General features: G+C 45.6%; 1 protein-coding gene across 1 annotated transcript in view; it reads left to right on the forward strand.

Moving 5' to 3' along the window:
• LOC124115579 overlaps nucleotides 1-17,469 on the forward strand; it is a 44,507-nt gene extending 27,038 nt beyond the window's left edge. The window contains exons 12-30 of the mRNA XM_048392035.1: nucleotides 785-1,044; nucleotides 1,452-1,668; nucleotides 2,117-2,250; nucleotides 2,998-3,101; nucleotides 5,541-5,680; nucleotides 6,210-6,362; nucleotides 6,788-6,949; nucleotides 8,385-8,501; nucleotides 8,842-8,949; nucleotides 9,150-9,347; nucleotides 9,579-9,830; nucleotides 10,842-11,102; nucleotides 11,378-12,745; nucleotides 12,845-13,078; nucleotides 13,543-13,593; nucleotides 14,321-14,437; nucleotides 15,538-15,657; nucleotides 16,333-16,458; nucleotides 17,093-17,469. Of these exons, the coding sequence (XP_048247992.1) occupies nucleotides 785-1,044; nucleotides 1,452-1,668; nucleotides 2,117-2,250; nucleotides 2,998-3,101; nucleotides 5,541-5,680; nucleotides 6,210-6,362; nucleotides 6,788-6,949; nucleotides 8,385-8,501; nucleotides 8,842-8,949; nucleotides 9,150-9,347; nucleotides 9,579-9,830; nucleotides 10,842-11,102; nucleotides 11,378-12,745; nucleotides 12,845-13,078; nucleotides 13,543-13,593; nucleotides 14,321-14,437; nucleotides 15,538-15,657; nucleotides 16,333-16,458; nucleotides 17,093-17,430 (4,460 nt within the window). The 3' untranslated portion in view covers nucleotides 17,431-17,469. The remainder of the gene's footprint in view (nucleotides 1-784; nucleotides 1,045-1,451; nucleotides 1,669-2,116; nucleotides 2,251-2,997; nucleotides 3,102-5,540; nucleotides 5,681-6,209; nucleotides 6,363-6,787; nucleotides 6,950-8,384; nucleotides 8,502-8,841; nucleotides 8,950-9,149; nucleotides 9,348-9,578; nucleotides 9,831-10,841; nucleotides 11,103-11,377; nucleotides 12,746-12,844; nucleotides 13,079-13,542; nucleotides 13,594-14,320; nucleotides 14,438-15,537; nucleotides 15,658-16,332; nucleotides 16,459-17,092) is intronic.
• The last annotated feature ends 283 nt before the right edge of the window (nucleotides 17,470-17,752 follow it).

The following is a 17,752-nucleotide window of genomic DNA, read 5'->3' on the forward strand; positions in this document are numbered from 1 at the left end:
TACCCAAACACACTAGACCTCAACCCAAACCCCTAAGACAACCCCTTCCTGTACCCTTAACCACACCCAATACACTAGCCTTCTCTCACACAAGCCTTTCTTCATCTCTTATCCTCATAGCATCTCGCACTCATTTTCTCCACTTGCCTTGTTAAAGCAGTCCCAGATGAATTATACGTTTCCGTCGCGATCGCGGAACAATTTTCCGAAAATGTGACTTACCGCAGAATTGCAGAAAACAATCGTGGAATATGCCCTTTTTATCAACAAATACATTATTTTTCATTATTTTTAATCTTTTTCAATCATTCCATCGGATTTTGCACTCGAATGACGCATTTAACATGCGATTCAAACATACAAACTATGAATCCTACATTAAACGAAATTTGAAATAAGTCATTCTCACTTTCAAACTTTCTTTTGTTTTGTGTTATATTATGTGTTGGCATGTTTAACCGAACCTGAATGTCTAAATGCAAGAAATTAGGTTTTGAAAAGAAAACAAATGACATTTTATGAAGTCTTGGGGGGGATACAGTTATGTTTTTACCACTGACGTATGAATCCCCGAATTCGTCTGGGACTGACCAAGTCACTCTTCTTTCCCCAAGCCATGTCCCGCATGAGCCTTTCGCCTCACTCTTCCTGTTCTTAGCCTATTCCAGCACACGCTCACCACGCTTTCCTTTGCCCGTCCCCCTTTCCTTTGCCACCCCCCTGTTTGCTTTGCCCTCAACTCAACTTGTCCCCGCCTCTAACACACACTCTCCCTCCCATCCAGCCTTGTCCCACACGACGTCAATCGGCTTCTCCTCCTCCACGCGTGGGATACAGTACTATGATGAGGGGGGCAACGCGCTGTTCATCAACGACGCGTTTCCCCTGGTGTCTGGACGGCTACTCCAGGTCTGCTTCTACATCCACAAAAACTTCGACAGCGACTACACGGGGACGTTCTTCGTCTTCAAGAAGAGCAATAGTGGATACAGACTCATCTTCCAGCAGAATGTTGTCTTTCCTAAGACGCAGGGCAGACATTGCGTAAGTATTTCACATCAATATAAGTAAACTTATATTTTCCGATTTAAAGCGTTCAAGAAACATAAATACACAATATATCTTAAGACAAATCCGAAGGAGTCATGATTTGCTCCTCCTCCTATCGCACGCACGCACAGACACACACACTATTCCCTTCCTGAGAGGATGCTGGTAAATTGGTCTCCACTTCCAGAGGACCATGAATGTGTCGACGTCGCTACCCGAACTGGTATGACGGTTTTGTGAGTGAGTGAGTAAGTGAGAAACCTATCTTAGCCCGGCTCTACACCGTGGGTGTTTAGAATGGCTTAAGTTATAGTTTTGGGATGCAAGTACTATGTTTTACGATGGAGTTTTGAACCCTCTCCCTACTCGAATCCTACTCATGTTTATGATGTCACAATCAGGTCATCATGACCGAGCCTCCGTTAGTCATCAAGGGTGAGTTCCTGGGATGGAGGTACGACAAGGACGCTGGCCCCATCTCCTACAGCATCCCGGACCAGGAGAGCGGAACGATTGTTGTCAACAATGTCCCCGCCCCATTGGTTGTAGGGCAGACATACGGGAGTCGGAGCTTCATCAAGACCTACTTCTTTAAGGTGGAAGCCATTGTAGAGCTCGGTACGTGGTATACTAAACAAGGCTTTCTTAATATCAGATGATTTGTGAATTGAAAATGTGATTTTGCTTCAGCACTACGTAGTTGATTTCGGCTCTTTACAGTTTCACGTGTGACACTTCATCATGACCTTCTTCTTTAAGGTGTAGGCCAATGTGGATATCGGTACGTAGGCATCATTTTAAATTCAAATGTCAGTTTGCTAAAATGGTATGAAGAATCTTTAGATTTGAAATTCAGCTATGTCGGAGCTTCATCATGACCTTCTTTATGGTGTAGGTTATCATTGAGATCTGTACTTAGAAATTCCAAATATTAACTACATGAGATATTGATATTAGACAGGTCAAAAATTGAGTACCAAATTGTCACCTTGGTCAAACAATATGAAGTTGATTGTTACCTTAAGAGTGTATAGTTTGAGGTTCTTGGAGAGTTCCTGAACAATAGGTCTTGTCGGCTCTACTGGGTCCCCTGGGACTATTGGTGCTACGGGTCAGGTCGGACCCCCCGGGCTGACGGGGTCGACTGGACAGAAGGGGGACAAGGGTGTCAGTGGGGCAGCTGGACCTGCAGGTACACAGGTACGGATGTTCGACATGTGAATCATACACATTGTGTCATGAGACTTTTGTTAATCGTTTGGTTTTCAGATCCACCAATGTGGAATAAAAAAAGAATATTAAAGTTTTTGTTTCCTGCCATAGCAGTTACTTTATTTCAGTAATAAAAACGAAAAAGGTTCTTAAAAGAAGGAATGAATTTCGTTTACATTCGATTCACCAAATACCTTCTCATGTATCATTTCTGCCATCAGACTGACATTAGATTTTGTTTTTATGTGATCGGTTAAGTAGTCTATTTCGCCACCGACCCCACGGTTTGTACGGGTTACTCAAGTAATTATAAACAGTTCTTACTGCCTTGGCATTAATTAGATGCAGTTCACATCCCTAAAATAAAGAACCTGGCAGATTTGTAAACATACCAAGAAAAACTTCATTTTGGAAAGTGTTATCTTAGGGCTGTCTAGAAAATTATATTATTTACTTATTTGTACTGCATATGATGACTTGCGTAGTGACCCTGAAACAAAAATATACACCCTTCTATACATAAACAGAAGTTAGTCACTGTAAGGGCTGGCGGCTGTGTCGGTTATCTGCATCTTGGGCCGAATGACCACATCCATACTGCCTAAACACTTTTGAGAAAGTTCTTCCGTAAATTTAATCAATGCAAGAAATGCTTAAACCTTTCTCTCCTATAATCAGTCGCCTCAAATCAAATGCGATTAATTGTTACAAGAAACATCTTATGTTGTCGTGGAGGGCATCACTGGCAGTCCTGGGCAGAGAGGTGACGTGGGTCTGCCGGGAGCCTCTGGGCCCCAGGGGATACAAGGGCCGCGGGGCCTGACAGGTTCCCCAGGAAGGTAAGCACAGGACCGCAATTATTAGTACAGATCACGATAGGTGTGGTTTGCGCAAAGGAGCTCGGACCTTTTATGATTCATCCGTTTGTCCATCGGTGTGTGTGTCGACCGGTGAAGATCCGGGCTAGAATAGGTCTTCAGGAACCCATGCTTGCCGTAAAAGGCGACAATGCTTGCCGTAAAAGGCGACAATGCTTGTCGTAAGAGGCGACTAACGGGACTAACGGGTGGTCAGGCTCGCTGACTTGGTTGATGCATGTCATCGATCCCAATTGTGTGGATCGATGCTCCTGATATTAATCACTGCATTGTCTGGTCCAGACTCGATTATTTTCAGACCCGTGAAGATTCCGGGGAAGAAAGGTCTTCAGCAACCCATGCTTGCCGTAAAAGGTGACTATGCTTGTCGTAAGAGGTGACTAACGGGTTCGGGTTGTCAGGCTCGCTGACTTGGTTGATGCATGTCATCGATCCCAATTGCGTGGAGCGATGCTCATGATGTCAATCACTGGATTGTCTGGCCCAGACTCGATTATTACAGACCGCTGTCATATAGCTGGAATATTGCTGAGTGCGGCGTTAAACAACAAACAAACAAAAAATCGATTATTTACAGACCGCCATCATATAGCTGGAATATTGCTGAGTGCGACGTTAAACAACAAACCAACCAACCAACCAACCAACCATCGGTGTGTCAATCACATAACGTCTACTGAGTGAAACGCCCATTTGAAATACGGTTATGGTCATTTGGAAATATCCACCTCGAAGCAAGTTAAGCACCAAACCTTACTGGACGTATTTGTGCTTTGAGAAGGGGGTGAATCATTTTATGGCGAACATAAAGACAAAACATTGTGCAAAACATAGTTAATGTACATATTAAACTACTATGAATGTACCATTTAACCTCGGCAAAATTGAGATTGAAGTTTCTAAATTTTTCATAACATTAATCATTTGAGATCAGATTTGTACCGAAGTTACACAAAAATGGACAATTTCCAGAATCACTCTTAAATAAAGCGTCAGAGAACAGTGCACGGATGACCGCTTAAACGTCGTGACAGGGGCGGTCTGGCAGCCTAGTGGTTAAAGCGTTCGCTCTTCACGCCGAAGACCCGGGTTCGATTCCCGACATGGGTACAATGTGTGAAGCCTATTTCTGGTGTCCCCCGCCGTGATATTGCTGGAATATTGCTGAAAGCGGCGTAAAACCATACTCACTCACTAAACGTCGTGACAGCAGTTGTTTAAGGTATTGCCATTCCTCATGGAGTACTGCACTTACTTCGCATATGTTCCTCATTGGTGGTTGTCTCAGTTGGAATCTGCGCCCTGGCTGTCGAAGACGTGCCGTACAGGGTTCCAACCGTGGCTAGGTACAGGCCCAGCTGTTGCACCGTAGTGTCACCGCATTAAGTTGAAGGAGTTAAACACAGCACGTGCCTGTTGGAAACGTGTGCTGTAGCCCATGACGATCGTGATACTAAAGAGTTCTTGTAATGAGTTGCTTTGCACAGTGACTTCGTCCAATTTGCATTTGTGGAAAAAAACGTTTCCTAAAATAAAGGACTCACCATATGAAATGGTTTCCTGGGTGTTATTGGGTACATACACAGTATTTGAATACTTTCCATAATCCGCCATCAGTTCCGCCAACTGTGTACTGCGAAGAGGTTCCTCCGTTAAATCGCCTCGAATAGCTGCAAGGCTGGTGGTGCAGTGTTTCACCTGTCAATGTCATCCTCAATTTAAATTGGCGTTGGGTAGGCTAGCGGTTAAAGCGTTTGCTCGTCACGCCGAAAACCTGCGTTCGACTCCCCACATGAGGAAATATGAAGAAAATGTGTGAAGCCCATTTCCGGTGTTGCCCGGCGTTAAACCATGCCACTAATAGAACAGTTTAACAGTGAAATATTTACGCGCTTCAAATCCGAAAACAAGTAATTTATTGTCGACATAAAATAAATACGAACAATCTCAGTAAATTTGCGCAGGACTCTGAAACTAATTGGAATACTGACTTCACACGTAAATGCTATGATGTCGAGATACAAGGATGACGTCAAATGCCGCCAACACAACTGAACTCACTTGTTTGGTGGAATTCGGAGAACAAAATAATTAAGTTTGTTCAGAAATATAATGATCAAAATAAATACAAGATTAATGCGGTAACCATGCTTTCTCAATTTGGAATTGAGAAGATAAAATACTTATCAAGAAAATCATTCGTACGCAGTGAAACATCCGGGCGATTTCCGGGTTCGAATCCCATTTAACAACGTTTTCCAAACAGACTGCAGCACACAATGATATATCTACTCACCAATGTAGCAGATAGCTAACATAGCTTGTCCTTGAACGGTACTCTGATACAATTTTGTCGCACAATGATTATCTGTCATTCTTGTGTTTTCCTAACATCACAAGTGTTGGTAAAGCTGGGAAGGACGGTGTCGAGGGACGCACTGGTACCCCAGGAGAACGAGGCGAAACCGGAAGTCCAGGGTCACGTGGGATGCGCGGTGACGCGGGGCAAACAGGGATGGCAGGAGTTACGGGCGTGACAGGTTTGAGCTTTTATCCCTGTGGATATGAATACCCGAAAATACCCGAAAACAAAGTTTATGTACCACTGCATATGCTGAGTTGAGAAGAATTGCGTCCCTTTGGCATGCCAAGATCCTATGATCGGGGGGTTGGAATCCCCGACAACGATCGTCGGTTTCTTGGATTGAAACCCATGCTGGTGGGTTTCGCCAAAGTCTAACATCTGCATCACCCCTCCCAAATCAAGCTGTATCAAATCGAATGTTGTGCTGTAACTGAAATAACGTTCAAAGAAACATTTAATCAGAATTTTTTTATGCACTAATGCTCTGAAAAAAACGACCATCCCCTAATGCTTGTAATTTTTTCGAATGATCCTCCCTATGTGTTCACGCCCCACCCTAAAAAGACCCCAAAATGCAAAAGCACTTTTTTTATAACAATTTTATTTTCATGACCCTCCTCAAATATTTTTCTTATTTATGATAACCCTCCCCGAGAATAATATACATGGCCGATCCCTAAACGTAGAAGACTTGTATGTCAAAGGTGCAAAGGGGCCTTCTGGCGAGCCTGGCCAGGACGGGGTACCAGGAATGCCAGGGAGTACAGGACTAATGGGATATTCTGGTATGACGGGCACCAGGGGCTTGCCAGGATCTGCAGGATTGACCGGACGCGCGGGGACACCTGGAATCCAAGGTACACCCTTTGTACATATCGGACTGTCGTTCGTCATGGGGGCAAAATAGTATACACGTATCTATTCTGAATGTGTGACAATATTTGATAGCCATGTGTTTTCTGGAGTTCATCTTTGTCGTAACCTTCTTTGAGAGGCATTTAAAAGTTGGAGTACTAAGTAAGAATACGATTTATGGATGAACAACTTCTTTATTACAATTGGCCTTCTCCGATCCAGTGTAACTACATCTGATATCTACTCTTATATATAATATATAATATAACACTGCCTCCTACCTGTATATATACTTGTCAACCATACTCTTTATATCACTTGCTTGATAATGGTGTAAGAACCTACACCGAAACGTCGCTCCTAATTGTAACAAAGAAGTTTGTTCATACATTTTATCATTGCTTTGTCGTAACCTTGTTGATTGAAGGAGACCCAGGCATGACGGGATCTCCAGGCCCCGCGGGGACCCCAGGAACACAGGGAGGATCGGGGACTACAGGGGAGTCTGGTATCCCGGGGAAAGTTGGAGCCACCGGCACGCAAGGGAGCCCTGGACCCACAGGCCACACGGGCATACCCGGAATAATAGGTGGTTATTTACTGGTATATGTGATTATTTATATACTGAACAACAAAAGTTCCTGTGACATTGAATAAGATTTAATGCAAAGTTATGTTTTTTACCAAATCTGAAACAATTTCGGTTTGCAACAGATAAAAGACTCCTATAAATGTCTATTTACAAATCAATAGCGTGTGTGTCCACCTCTGGTTGCGATGCAAGCAACACAACTTCGTCTCATGGAATGGACCAGGTGTCGCACAAGGTCCTGTGGGATATCTGTTCTGTGCTGGAGCATGTTTTGAAGTTCCTGGAGTGTCTGTGGAACACGTGGTTGACGTCGAAGGCGCCGATCCATCTCATCCCACATGTGCTCGATTGGTGAGAGATCTGGGGAGCAAGCCGGCCAGGGGATGACATTCACGTTGTTTTGTTGAAGAGAATCCTGCAATATGAGGCCGGGCGTTGTTATGTTGAAAGGTAATGCATGGGCCATGACGACGCAAAAACGGTAGAACAACAGGGTCGATGATCTCGTCGCGGTAGCGCTGTCAATTGAGATTTCCCTCTACTACTATCAAACGGGTCCTCTGTCTTGCTGTAATCCCACCCCATACCATAACGCTGCCGCCCCCGAACCGATCTGCTTCCATGACACAATGATTGACGTAACGTTCACCTCGACGTCGGTACACTCGAATCCGTCCATCGCTGTGGCTGAGGTGAAAACGAGACTCGTCAGTGAAAACGTAGACGTGCTTGACGGTGGTTTCCTGTCAAAATGGGACGTCTGGCGGGTCTTCTGGCGACAATCCCTGCACATCTGAGGCGACGACGTACGGTTTGTGAAGATATTCGTCGAAGGCCAGGGATGCTTCTTGCAGTCACTCGATTATTGGTTACGCGTGGCCTGCCACTCCGAGGATGGTCTCTGACTGCATTCGTCTGTTGCCAACGTTGCCATAAACACCAAATTGTGTTTTATGTGGACGTTAAATTGTCTTGCATCACGTCGACTCGATCCTGCTTCAAGCATACCAATGGCTCGCAGACGCTCATTTTCGGACAGGCGTGGCATTTCGTATGTTGAATAATTGCGTAATTTTGTTGTTTTTCTGAGATGATTGTTGTCAGCACGATGCTAAACAATGCATATGGAATTCCGTTAACGCACATATTTTTATACCCATTCTTGGATAGTGAATTGCATGGGGCTTGCATTAAAGTCAACTTTTGCATGGAATGCATGCTTTTCTGTAGCAGTTGCGTTTTTGTGACTTGATTCCATACATGTACTACAATATTGAAAACCAAATTTTACTTGTTTGAAAAATACACTAAAATATTGGTGTCACGGGAACTTTTATTGTTGAGTATTTATAGATGGTGAGGTGGTAAATGTATCAGACATCAATAATACGTTTTTATTCGCTTTACATTATTGGTGCATTATCTTTGCTAGGTCCTGTGGGATTCCCTGGCGTGTCTGGAGGGACGGGTCTTCAGGGTGACAGGGGATCTGATGGAGTAACTGGACAGTCTGGTCCGCGGGGTCAAACTGGTCTAGGGGGACCTGCAGGTGATATTCAGAACGTTTGAAGCAATAGTATATGTTCTCAGATTGCTGCACACACGTTGATCCTTCGTTTTAGTTGCAGTGCAGGATCATCAATCAAACCCTAATTAATCGAAATAGCATTTCAAGTTGGCTAATTTTCTCGGAATGTCCTTGATATTCTTTTCAAAATTAGTATTGAAATTATAATAGAAGAATGTCCCATTAAAAGATGTTTGTGATGAAAATCTTCAAGAATGGCCTACTGCCATTTATCTTTAACAAAGTCAATGCCTTATACTCAAGACTAAACGTCGAGCACCATGAACAGTGTCCATCTATAGTGACGAGTTTCTGATTGTAGGCTCATCTGGTTCGTCTGGTTCTACTGGCCCCCCGGGTACGGCAGGGGAGACAGGGTTCAGAGGTCCACAAGGATTTGTTGGTGCTACTGGCCGGTCCGGGACTCCAGGTCAGTGAGATCAGGTCATCACAAAGCGACGATGTAACCCCTATACTCTAATACTATATCTAATATAAACTTACGATTGATCGTAGCGCCATGGCCCTTTTGTGGATTATAATCAAGATATACTGGATCATCTAAAGTAATGTATGCAAACGTCATCACCCATTTTGAATATACCAAACAGTCTTTAATCCCATATGCAGGTGTAACCGGACCCGTGGGTGCGACAGGTACACATGGTTCCCCCGGGGGTACGGGGTTTCCAGGGGTGCCTGGGAGCCAGGGAGAGTCTGGCGTTACCGGTCCTGATGGCGCGACCGGTCCCTTGGGAAACACTGGGCAGGCAGGAACAACAGGGGCCTCGGGAGGAGACGGGATGCCGGGAGCCACGGGATATACGGGTATCAACGCTTTATATCATTGACTACTAGTATTTAAAGCTTTGGGCCTCTTCATCATACGTCATCCACTGGGGAGGAAAATCCGAAATATATATGGTAGTACCTCCTCCCTAATACGAGTGACATCAGTATGAACAATAACCAAAGGGCCTTCCAGAAGTTTTATGTGACAAGACGTATATCAGTCGGTCAGCAAATATGTGATTTCACGTCAAGACATGTTTTTTACAGGCACACCAGGAATGACCGGGTATGTGGGTGCAACTGGTCCAGGCGGTGTATCCGGACAGTCTGGTGTTCCTGGGGCAGTGGGGGTCTCCGGGATAACAGGCCCTACAGGCCCTATGGGTATGACGGGCTCTGATGGACAGACTGGTCAGCAGGGACCTGCAGGTGCCCGTGGGGCTACTGGAGCTAGCGGCCAGGACGGGGTCGATGGCAAGACGGGTCCAGCAGGCATTACAGGAAACTCGGGACAACCAGGTAATGTGATCATCATTGAGAACGTACTCAATTACAAACCATCTGTAACGCGAAGATTTACGTCATGTATGGTCACGCCAGTGTCGGTAATATTCCTTTAATATAGTACTGGTACTGGTTGTGACCATATGTCTTGAAGCTGCTAATTTTGCGTTACAAGCCTTCGTGTTTTCGACCAATGAGTATCGGGTGGTTACAATTGTGTTGACAACATGGATCGTCGCTCATGCAGTCAACGATTGGTTTTCCTGTCCCATTCTGGGTGTATCTGCCGCTGCGATACAGCTGGAAAATATTGCTGACTGTGGCCTAAATGTCATTGGCGTCAGATCTTTTACTCCGACATGATACCGCTCTGCAAGAAGACCTCACAAACCTTCAAATCTAAATTAAGGGTAGGTGATGTCTTGAGCCAATCAGATGTAAACGTTTCGGCTTCATTTCTGTACCAGCTCTGTTTGGAAATTCGAAGATGCGATCTCAGAAACCACGAGATGTATTTGCCTATCCATTTTTATTTTCATTCCTGGAACTGGAACCGTGAATGGCCGTTTTCAACTGGTTGATTATGGAGGTTTTGTCAGATCTTTATGCAGAGGTGTTTTTGTTTATCAGAGTCCATTCTGTCGTTTTTCACTTGGGTCGGTTGAAATCATTCAATGCCAGAAGCCTATGATCGTGGTAGGTAGTTAACGTCCAAGACCGGCTTCACCTATGGAATTCCTGCCACGTCTTGCACACACTCGTGTTATAACTGGAATACTGTTCAAGATGCGTTAACCCACTCACCACTCGTACTCTCATCAGATGGTTGCGTGGTTTGTTTACACGCCTCTGTGTCAACAACAAACACATACTTGTGCAAATTGACGTGGTTATTCTTTCCTCGAACACTGATTTTCAGTGATCCCTTCATATAACATGCACTGCTATTGTTTCTTCGGATAATCGAGATCGGTTATTCTCGTTGCGTTGACATTTTCTATTTACACAATTGTAAACTATGTTTAGGTACCCCGGGGACAGACGGGACCCCGGGCTTGCTGGGACAGACTGGCGTGACGGGCAACCAGGGGGATGTTGGTCCTGTGGGAGTTACTGGCCAGTCAGGGCAGGCTGGTGTGTCGGGGATGACAGGGATCCTGGGAGATCCAGGAGCAGTAGGGATGTCTGGAGGAACAGGACCTCAAGGGGACCCTGGCATGACAGGACTCTCCGGACAGACAGGCTTACCTGGAGGAACAGGAATGGCAGGACTTGTTGGGCACACCGGTAACGCAGTGGTATTAGATTTATCCGATACTGTTGCAGACTATATGTAGATAGTTCAAAATATATCTGTTTTAATTATTATTTGAATACGTCATTTATCGGATTTTAAATTTGAAACTGAACTTGCTAGAATTGGATCATATACGAAAACTGAAAACTATTAAAGTTCGGTTTGGTGTCAATATATGTTACAGGGATGCTAATTACAGGGAAAGGCTGAACTATGTAATACTTTCCAAATAAATTGGTCAACGTTGACATACATCTGTGTTTAGGTATCACGGGCTTGTCCGGTCCGGCGGGACAAACGGGGCCGATTGGGAACAACGGTTTGCCGGGCATCACGGGAATGAGTGGAGAAATGGGCAAGAATGGAGCGCCAGGTGTCAATGGCACTGATGGAGCAACTGGGACCAATGGCCCAGTCGGTCCTATCGGAGCTTCTGGAGCTACTGGTGCATCTGGTGAAGCTGGACCCAAGGGACAAAATGGCACAGCTGGTCCTCAAGGCACGACAGGTGTAGCTGGTCCTGTCGGTATGTCTGGATCACCTGGGAGTGTTGGAGCCACTGGTGTGCCAGGTGCCAGGGGATCACAGGGTGCCGCAGGTTCCACAGGAGCTGATGGTGTGTCAGGACTGTCCGGCAGTGATGGGTTAGCAGGAAGAACAGGGTCTGATGGTGTGACAGGGCCTGCTGGTGCAGGCGGTCAAACAGGCGCTCCAGGTACTGATGGACTGCCTGGCGTCACAGGGGAGGTTGGGGGTACTGGGCCCCAAGGTATTAGAGGATATAGGGGCTTCAATGGTTCAGATGGCTCGGTTGGTGCACCTGGTGTGACTGGATATAGCGGACCAATGGGCTCTGATGGCATGACCGGCTCTACAGGCCAGATGGGCGCGACTGGTCCAGGTGGACCAAGTGGATATACTGGAAACTCCGGAGTGACAGGAGCACCAGGTGTAATGGGTGTCACTGGCCCACGTGGTGTAGATGGAATGAATGGATCAACTGGAATGCAAGGGCTACAAGGCGAAACTGGTGCACAGGGCAGTATAGGGATGTCTGGTTTACCGGGTCCCTGGGGAATGACTGGGTTAAAAGGCTATATTGGAGCAACTGGTCAACAAGGAATACAAGGAAAAACAGGCGATGTTGGCGCAACGGGACAAGTTGGTCCAGAGGGAGCTACGGGGTTGGTAGGCCCATCAGGAGTTCATGGATCATCGGGAGCAACTGGTCTACAAGGTGCTGCAGGCCCTGCTGGTGTTACTGGTAGATCAGGAGCTCCTGGAAATACAGGTGTAACTGGAATGGCTGGTGACACAGGAGTAAATGGGATTCCTGGTGTGAATGGCACTTCTGGTAAGGATGGTGTACCAGGAATACCAGGCTCAACTGGGGGCACTGGAGCTGATGGTCCACCTGGAGTGTCTGGCAGCACGGGGATCGCTGGTTCTACGGGTCCAATTGGATTGACTGGCATGTCTGGATCCTCCGGATCCCCAGGTACAACTGGTCCAGCTGGTGTCGGTGGAATGACTGGGAGATCTGGACCTCAGGGAGACTCTGGAGTTCCTGGAGTATCAGGAACGACAGGACTTCAGGGATCTGCAGGAGACACTGGAACTACTGGGGTAGCAGGTATGTGTTCAGTAATACATTCAGCTTACATTCACGTCGATCTGAAATATTACCGCTGTAGCTCAAAGAGTCAGTTACATGTGGGTCTTCTGTATTAAGGACAAGCAGGACCACCAGGTCTATCGGGACAAGTCGGAGCCACGGGTGTGTCGGGGTCTGCAGGTCCCCAAGGTACGACAGGACAGACAGGACCTTGGGGTGCGACGGGTGCGATTGGGTACACCGGCAGCACCGGGAAAGAGGGACCGCGCGGGGTCCAGGGCGATGCAGGAATCACAGGATGGAGTGGGCCCAGAGGCTGGGATGGAGTGACTGGCGGTACCGGCGTAGAAGGTATGGACACGGGAATCGATTTTACACCACAATTCCTGCTATAAGGCATGTTACTGATGCATGTGTTATTTTCAACTATGTTACAGGAGCAGCAGCAAGAGTAATATATATACAAAAGACGTAAAACCCGAATGAAATATGCCTCGGGTGATGGGTGACCAAACTGAATATGTCAATTTTCTTTGCTCATAATATCGATCACTGGATTGTTTTGTCGAGGCTCCATATTTACAGACCACCGTCATATAGTTAAAATATTGCTGAGTGCGGCGTTAAACAACAAACACCTGCTACGGAGGGCGCGTAGGATATACCGTGCAGTGTTTATCGTTCCGACTGCGCAGATCTTGTTAGTGCCATCAAGAACTGGTTTGGCTGGCCCAGACTCAATAACTGGAGTGTTACTGACTGTGGCTCATACCAATCAATCACACGCTCCCTCATTCACACACTTGTATTTCCAGGCCCTTCCGGTATGACAGGTGTTACTGGACCACAAGGCAAACTCTATGAATGTAAGTATATAAGTGTGGGTAGCCTAGTGGTAAAAGCATTCGCTCGTCACGCCGAAGACCCGGGTTCGATTCCCCACATGGGAACAATGTGTTAAGCCCGTTCCTGGTGTCCCCCGCCGTGATATTGCTGGAATATAACTAAAAGTGGCTTAAAACCCAACTCACTCATTCCTTAAATGCCGTGTGGGCCCATTGTTCGGTGTCCCTTGCCCTTATGGTAATGGAATATTTGCTAAAAGCGACGTAAAATCATACTGAGACATGTTGTGTCAATGAAACGAAATATGTCTTCTTCAGATATGTTTCCCAAATGTTTCCCATGTTTTGTGGCATAAAAAAATCATCTGAGATTGAAATATTTTGATTTTGTTATTGTGTCGGAGTTTGGCGATCACCGAAGACAAGTCTAGAATGTGTGAAGCCCATTCTTTGTGATCCACGACGTGTATGTTAAACCGGCATAAATGCGGACTAGTACAAGAATACGCACGTTATATGCGTGCAATATCTGTGAACTGGACGTGTCATACCACCTCACCTCACCTCTTTTTAAGGAAAGATGGGCCTAAAATATTTATCTGGTCTTAATAATGTGACCTGTTCCTAAAGGTAAATTTGTGTCAGGAGTGAAGTTCGTCCTTTCATTGAAACACAATGGTCCCATCTGAATCTACTGTGAAGTCATAGCCTGATGTTATATTGATCACATTTGTGTATTTTCGTCCAGATCCTGACTACTGCAACACCTCCTCGTGTCAGCATCTCTGTGTCAACATCGGCGGCGGTTATGAGTGTCGCTGTCGCGAAGGTTACAGCCTGGCGGCCGACAACAGCACCTGTGACGGTAGAAAAATACATTGTGTTGCTTCCTTCAATATATGCACTTGCACTATACAAGGGTCCACTTGCACAAAAGGAGGGCACGGATGGCCCAGTCGTCTAAGGCACCGCGAGTCGCTGTGCAGAGTTGCGTCACTTTAGCACGCCAGAAACCTATGATTTGAATTCAGGTTCGCCGATTATGTTTCTAGGTTTGTCAGCACCATACCCGTGCTCGTGGGTTTCACCGAAGTGGTAAACATCTGAGATCTGCATCACTTCGGGCTTTCCTCCCACATTAAGCTGACACGTCGCGATATAACTGAAATACTGTTAAAAGCGGCGTTAAAGCTCACTCAGTCACTCGCACAAAATGATCTCAATAATGAGACTATCGTAATCCTCATACTTTAACATAGAATAGTCGTGTTGGACTAAGCTGGAAACGCTACGTACGTTCCCTGTGTGATAAGAATTACAAAGTAATATACTTCTCAAAAAATGTTAATAAAGAACAACCTTTCTTTCATATTACTGTAGTTAATTTGCCATTGTAATAAGAAGAAGAATGGTATGACAAATTAACAACAGTAATATGAAAGAATCGGGTATTTCTTAACTTCTTTTGAGTATTATACATAGCTCGACAAGTGATGACGTTGTGATATAACTGGAATACTGTTAAATACAGCGGCGTTGAACCTAACTCATTCACTCACCCAAAACATGATGGTACATGTACCTGATGATACATTTGAGGGTAGCCATCTCCATCAAATCTTGCGGCTTTTGGGTGGGTAAACTGGCACTTTAAGTACCAGTAATCAGTTCTGAGGGGCAGAGTAGATTAATTATAACTTTTAAAGAGATGATATACGAGTGAAAACGCATTCGGCCAACGCACAGGGATTCCAGGACAGGCTTTGCTTCCAGCGTTTGACTGAAATGAGGATCAGGTGGTTACACTGGCTGACTTGTGATATTTATAACTAGATATATTTTGTCCTTTCTCGATAATGTACACAATGACTTAAACAGCTGGAGTATTGTTGACTCGAGGTAACTCGAAATTCAGAAAGTCATATATTTCAAGTTCAATTTAATTGTCTTCTTTGTCTGCTGAAGATGTGAACGAGTGCGTCGCGTACGGACCATGCGAGCAGTTATGTAATAACACTGTCGGTGGCTTCGTCTGCAGCTGCCGGCCAGGCTTCAATCTGTCATCAAACAGCAAAAACTGTGAAGGTAGGTGTAGTCCACGAGTCCGTATTTACCCTCACCACTTGAGTTCATGGCTCCACGCCGGGAGCCGGGTAGCTCAGTTGTTAAAGTGTTCGCTCGTCAGGCCGAAGACCCCGGTACAATGTGCTAAAACCCATTCCCGGTGTCACCCGCCGTGATAGTGCTGGAATATTGCGTCGTAAAACCATACTCACTCACTTTGAACGACAAGCGCAGGGTACCGTTGTACGAAACAATATCAGCGCTACGACTTCCGTTAGACTGTATGTTAGGATGTGAGCGTTACGATCAGCTCACCTAAGCTCGCTTTGTACAACGGCACCCTGGTATGTCTTGACAAGCGAATGTCATGTTCAGACAATTGAATCCGTTCTCAAGCCCCAGTATCATGAAACTTCCACGTATTATTAATTTGCACTTCTTAGACCCAGCTCACTCTGTGCTCCACTCTCTTGTATATTATTAGACCTAAATCAACTAGTAGAATAACCTGAGAGCTGGTCGAGCCAAATGAGTCATCTTTGTTATATAACGTAAAGCGTCCTATGCCTCATAAACATGTAGATTTCTTGAAAAAGTTAAAGTATGGACTATATGAATATAGATGGTGTAAAACATGTCACGTTTATGATGTCTGTGAATCAATTCGTCGTGTAGTTTTATTCTGTTGATTGGCAGATTTCAACGAGTGTGAACACAACCTGTGTTCAATATCTAGCTACAAAGGGACTCCTATCTGCATCAACACCATGGGGTCATTCCGCTGCATTGGGTTTACACCAGTTTCCCTTGACAAAGGCGAAGGTCAGTGTATTTGTTTGATGTCTTGAATAGTGTGTACTCGACGCCTTGAATATTGTCCATTTGGCCCCTTGACTATTGTGTACACGCCGCCTTGAATATTGTGTGGAATTATGTGCCCTCGGTGCCTTTAAAATTGTGTACTTGAATAGTGTACTTGGTACCTTGAATGTTGTGTAATCGACGCCTTGAATAGTGTGTACTCGGCGCCTTATCGTGTCCTCCTTGAAGACCCGGGTTAGAATAGGTCTAACCCATGCTCGCCGTAAGAGGCGATTATGCTTGTCGTAAGAGGCGACTAACGGGATCGGGTGGTCAGGCTCACTGACTTGGTTCATGAAAGCAATCGTTTCCCAAATGCGTGGATCGATGCTCATGCCATCAATCACTAGATTGTCAGGTCCAAACTCGATTATTTACAGATCGCCGTAATATGGCTGGAATATTGCTTCGTGTTGAACAACAAACAAGCAAAGAATACCGTGTACCTGAATACTTAGCGCCTTGAATGTTGTGTAATCGATGCCTTGAAACGGTGTTCGCACCAGCTAGCGTTCCTAATCAAGGCCCAATTCCCGTGCAAGCTATAGCTGTATTATGCGTCACATCCCCTGGCTCCAACTTTTTGGTTTTTCAGAATATTCGGAAGGTGGACCATACGGCGTGGCCTACCTGAACGACTTACAGCAGGATGATGATTCCTCCCCAAGCAGCCTTGCCAGCACCACCTACGTGCTCACCATCCTCGTAGGCTGTCTGCTCGGGGCCGTCGTCCTCATTGCCCTCGCCCTCGTCCTCCTGGCCTACAGGACAAGGACGTCACGCCCGCACCAACCCAACCCACCCACCGTGTACCGACTCCACCCAGACATGTGTGAACCGCGGCGGAACCCCACCCAGAGGAGAGATGTAGAATCCGGTGCCCTGCGTGAACAGTCCTACGTCAATCAACCGCATCCAGGCATGACATTGTGATGAATGTGTCATTTCATAGAATATATGGATCATACTTTTTGTGTTGGTTTTGTTTTAAATACAAGAGAGTTGTTTTTAAATTGGTTATTTCTAGCGAAATGATGTGGAGAAGCCATCATCACTGATATACTGTTACTCCGTGAAGATGTGTTTAGGATTAGTCTACAGCAACCCATGCTTGATGTAGGAGGCGACATCGGTAGGTCGGGTCCGCTGTTTTGGTTGATGCATATCATCTTATCCAAAGTGTGTAGATAGAAGTTCATGATGTCAATCACTAGATTGGTTGGTCAAGACTGGGTAATTTACAGGTCGACATATT

The sequence above is a fragment of the Haliotis rufescens genome, unplaced genomic scaffold, assembly GCF_023055435.1.
Source record: "Haliotis rufescens isolate VD_foot unplaced genomic scaffold, xgHalRufe1.0.p SCAF_106, whole genome shotgun sequence".
Classification (NCBI taxonomy): Eukaryota; Metazoa; Mollusca; class Gastropoda; order Lepetellida; family Haliotidae; genus Haliotis; species Haliotis rufescens.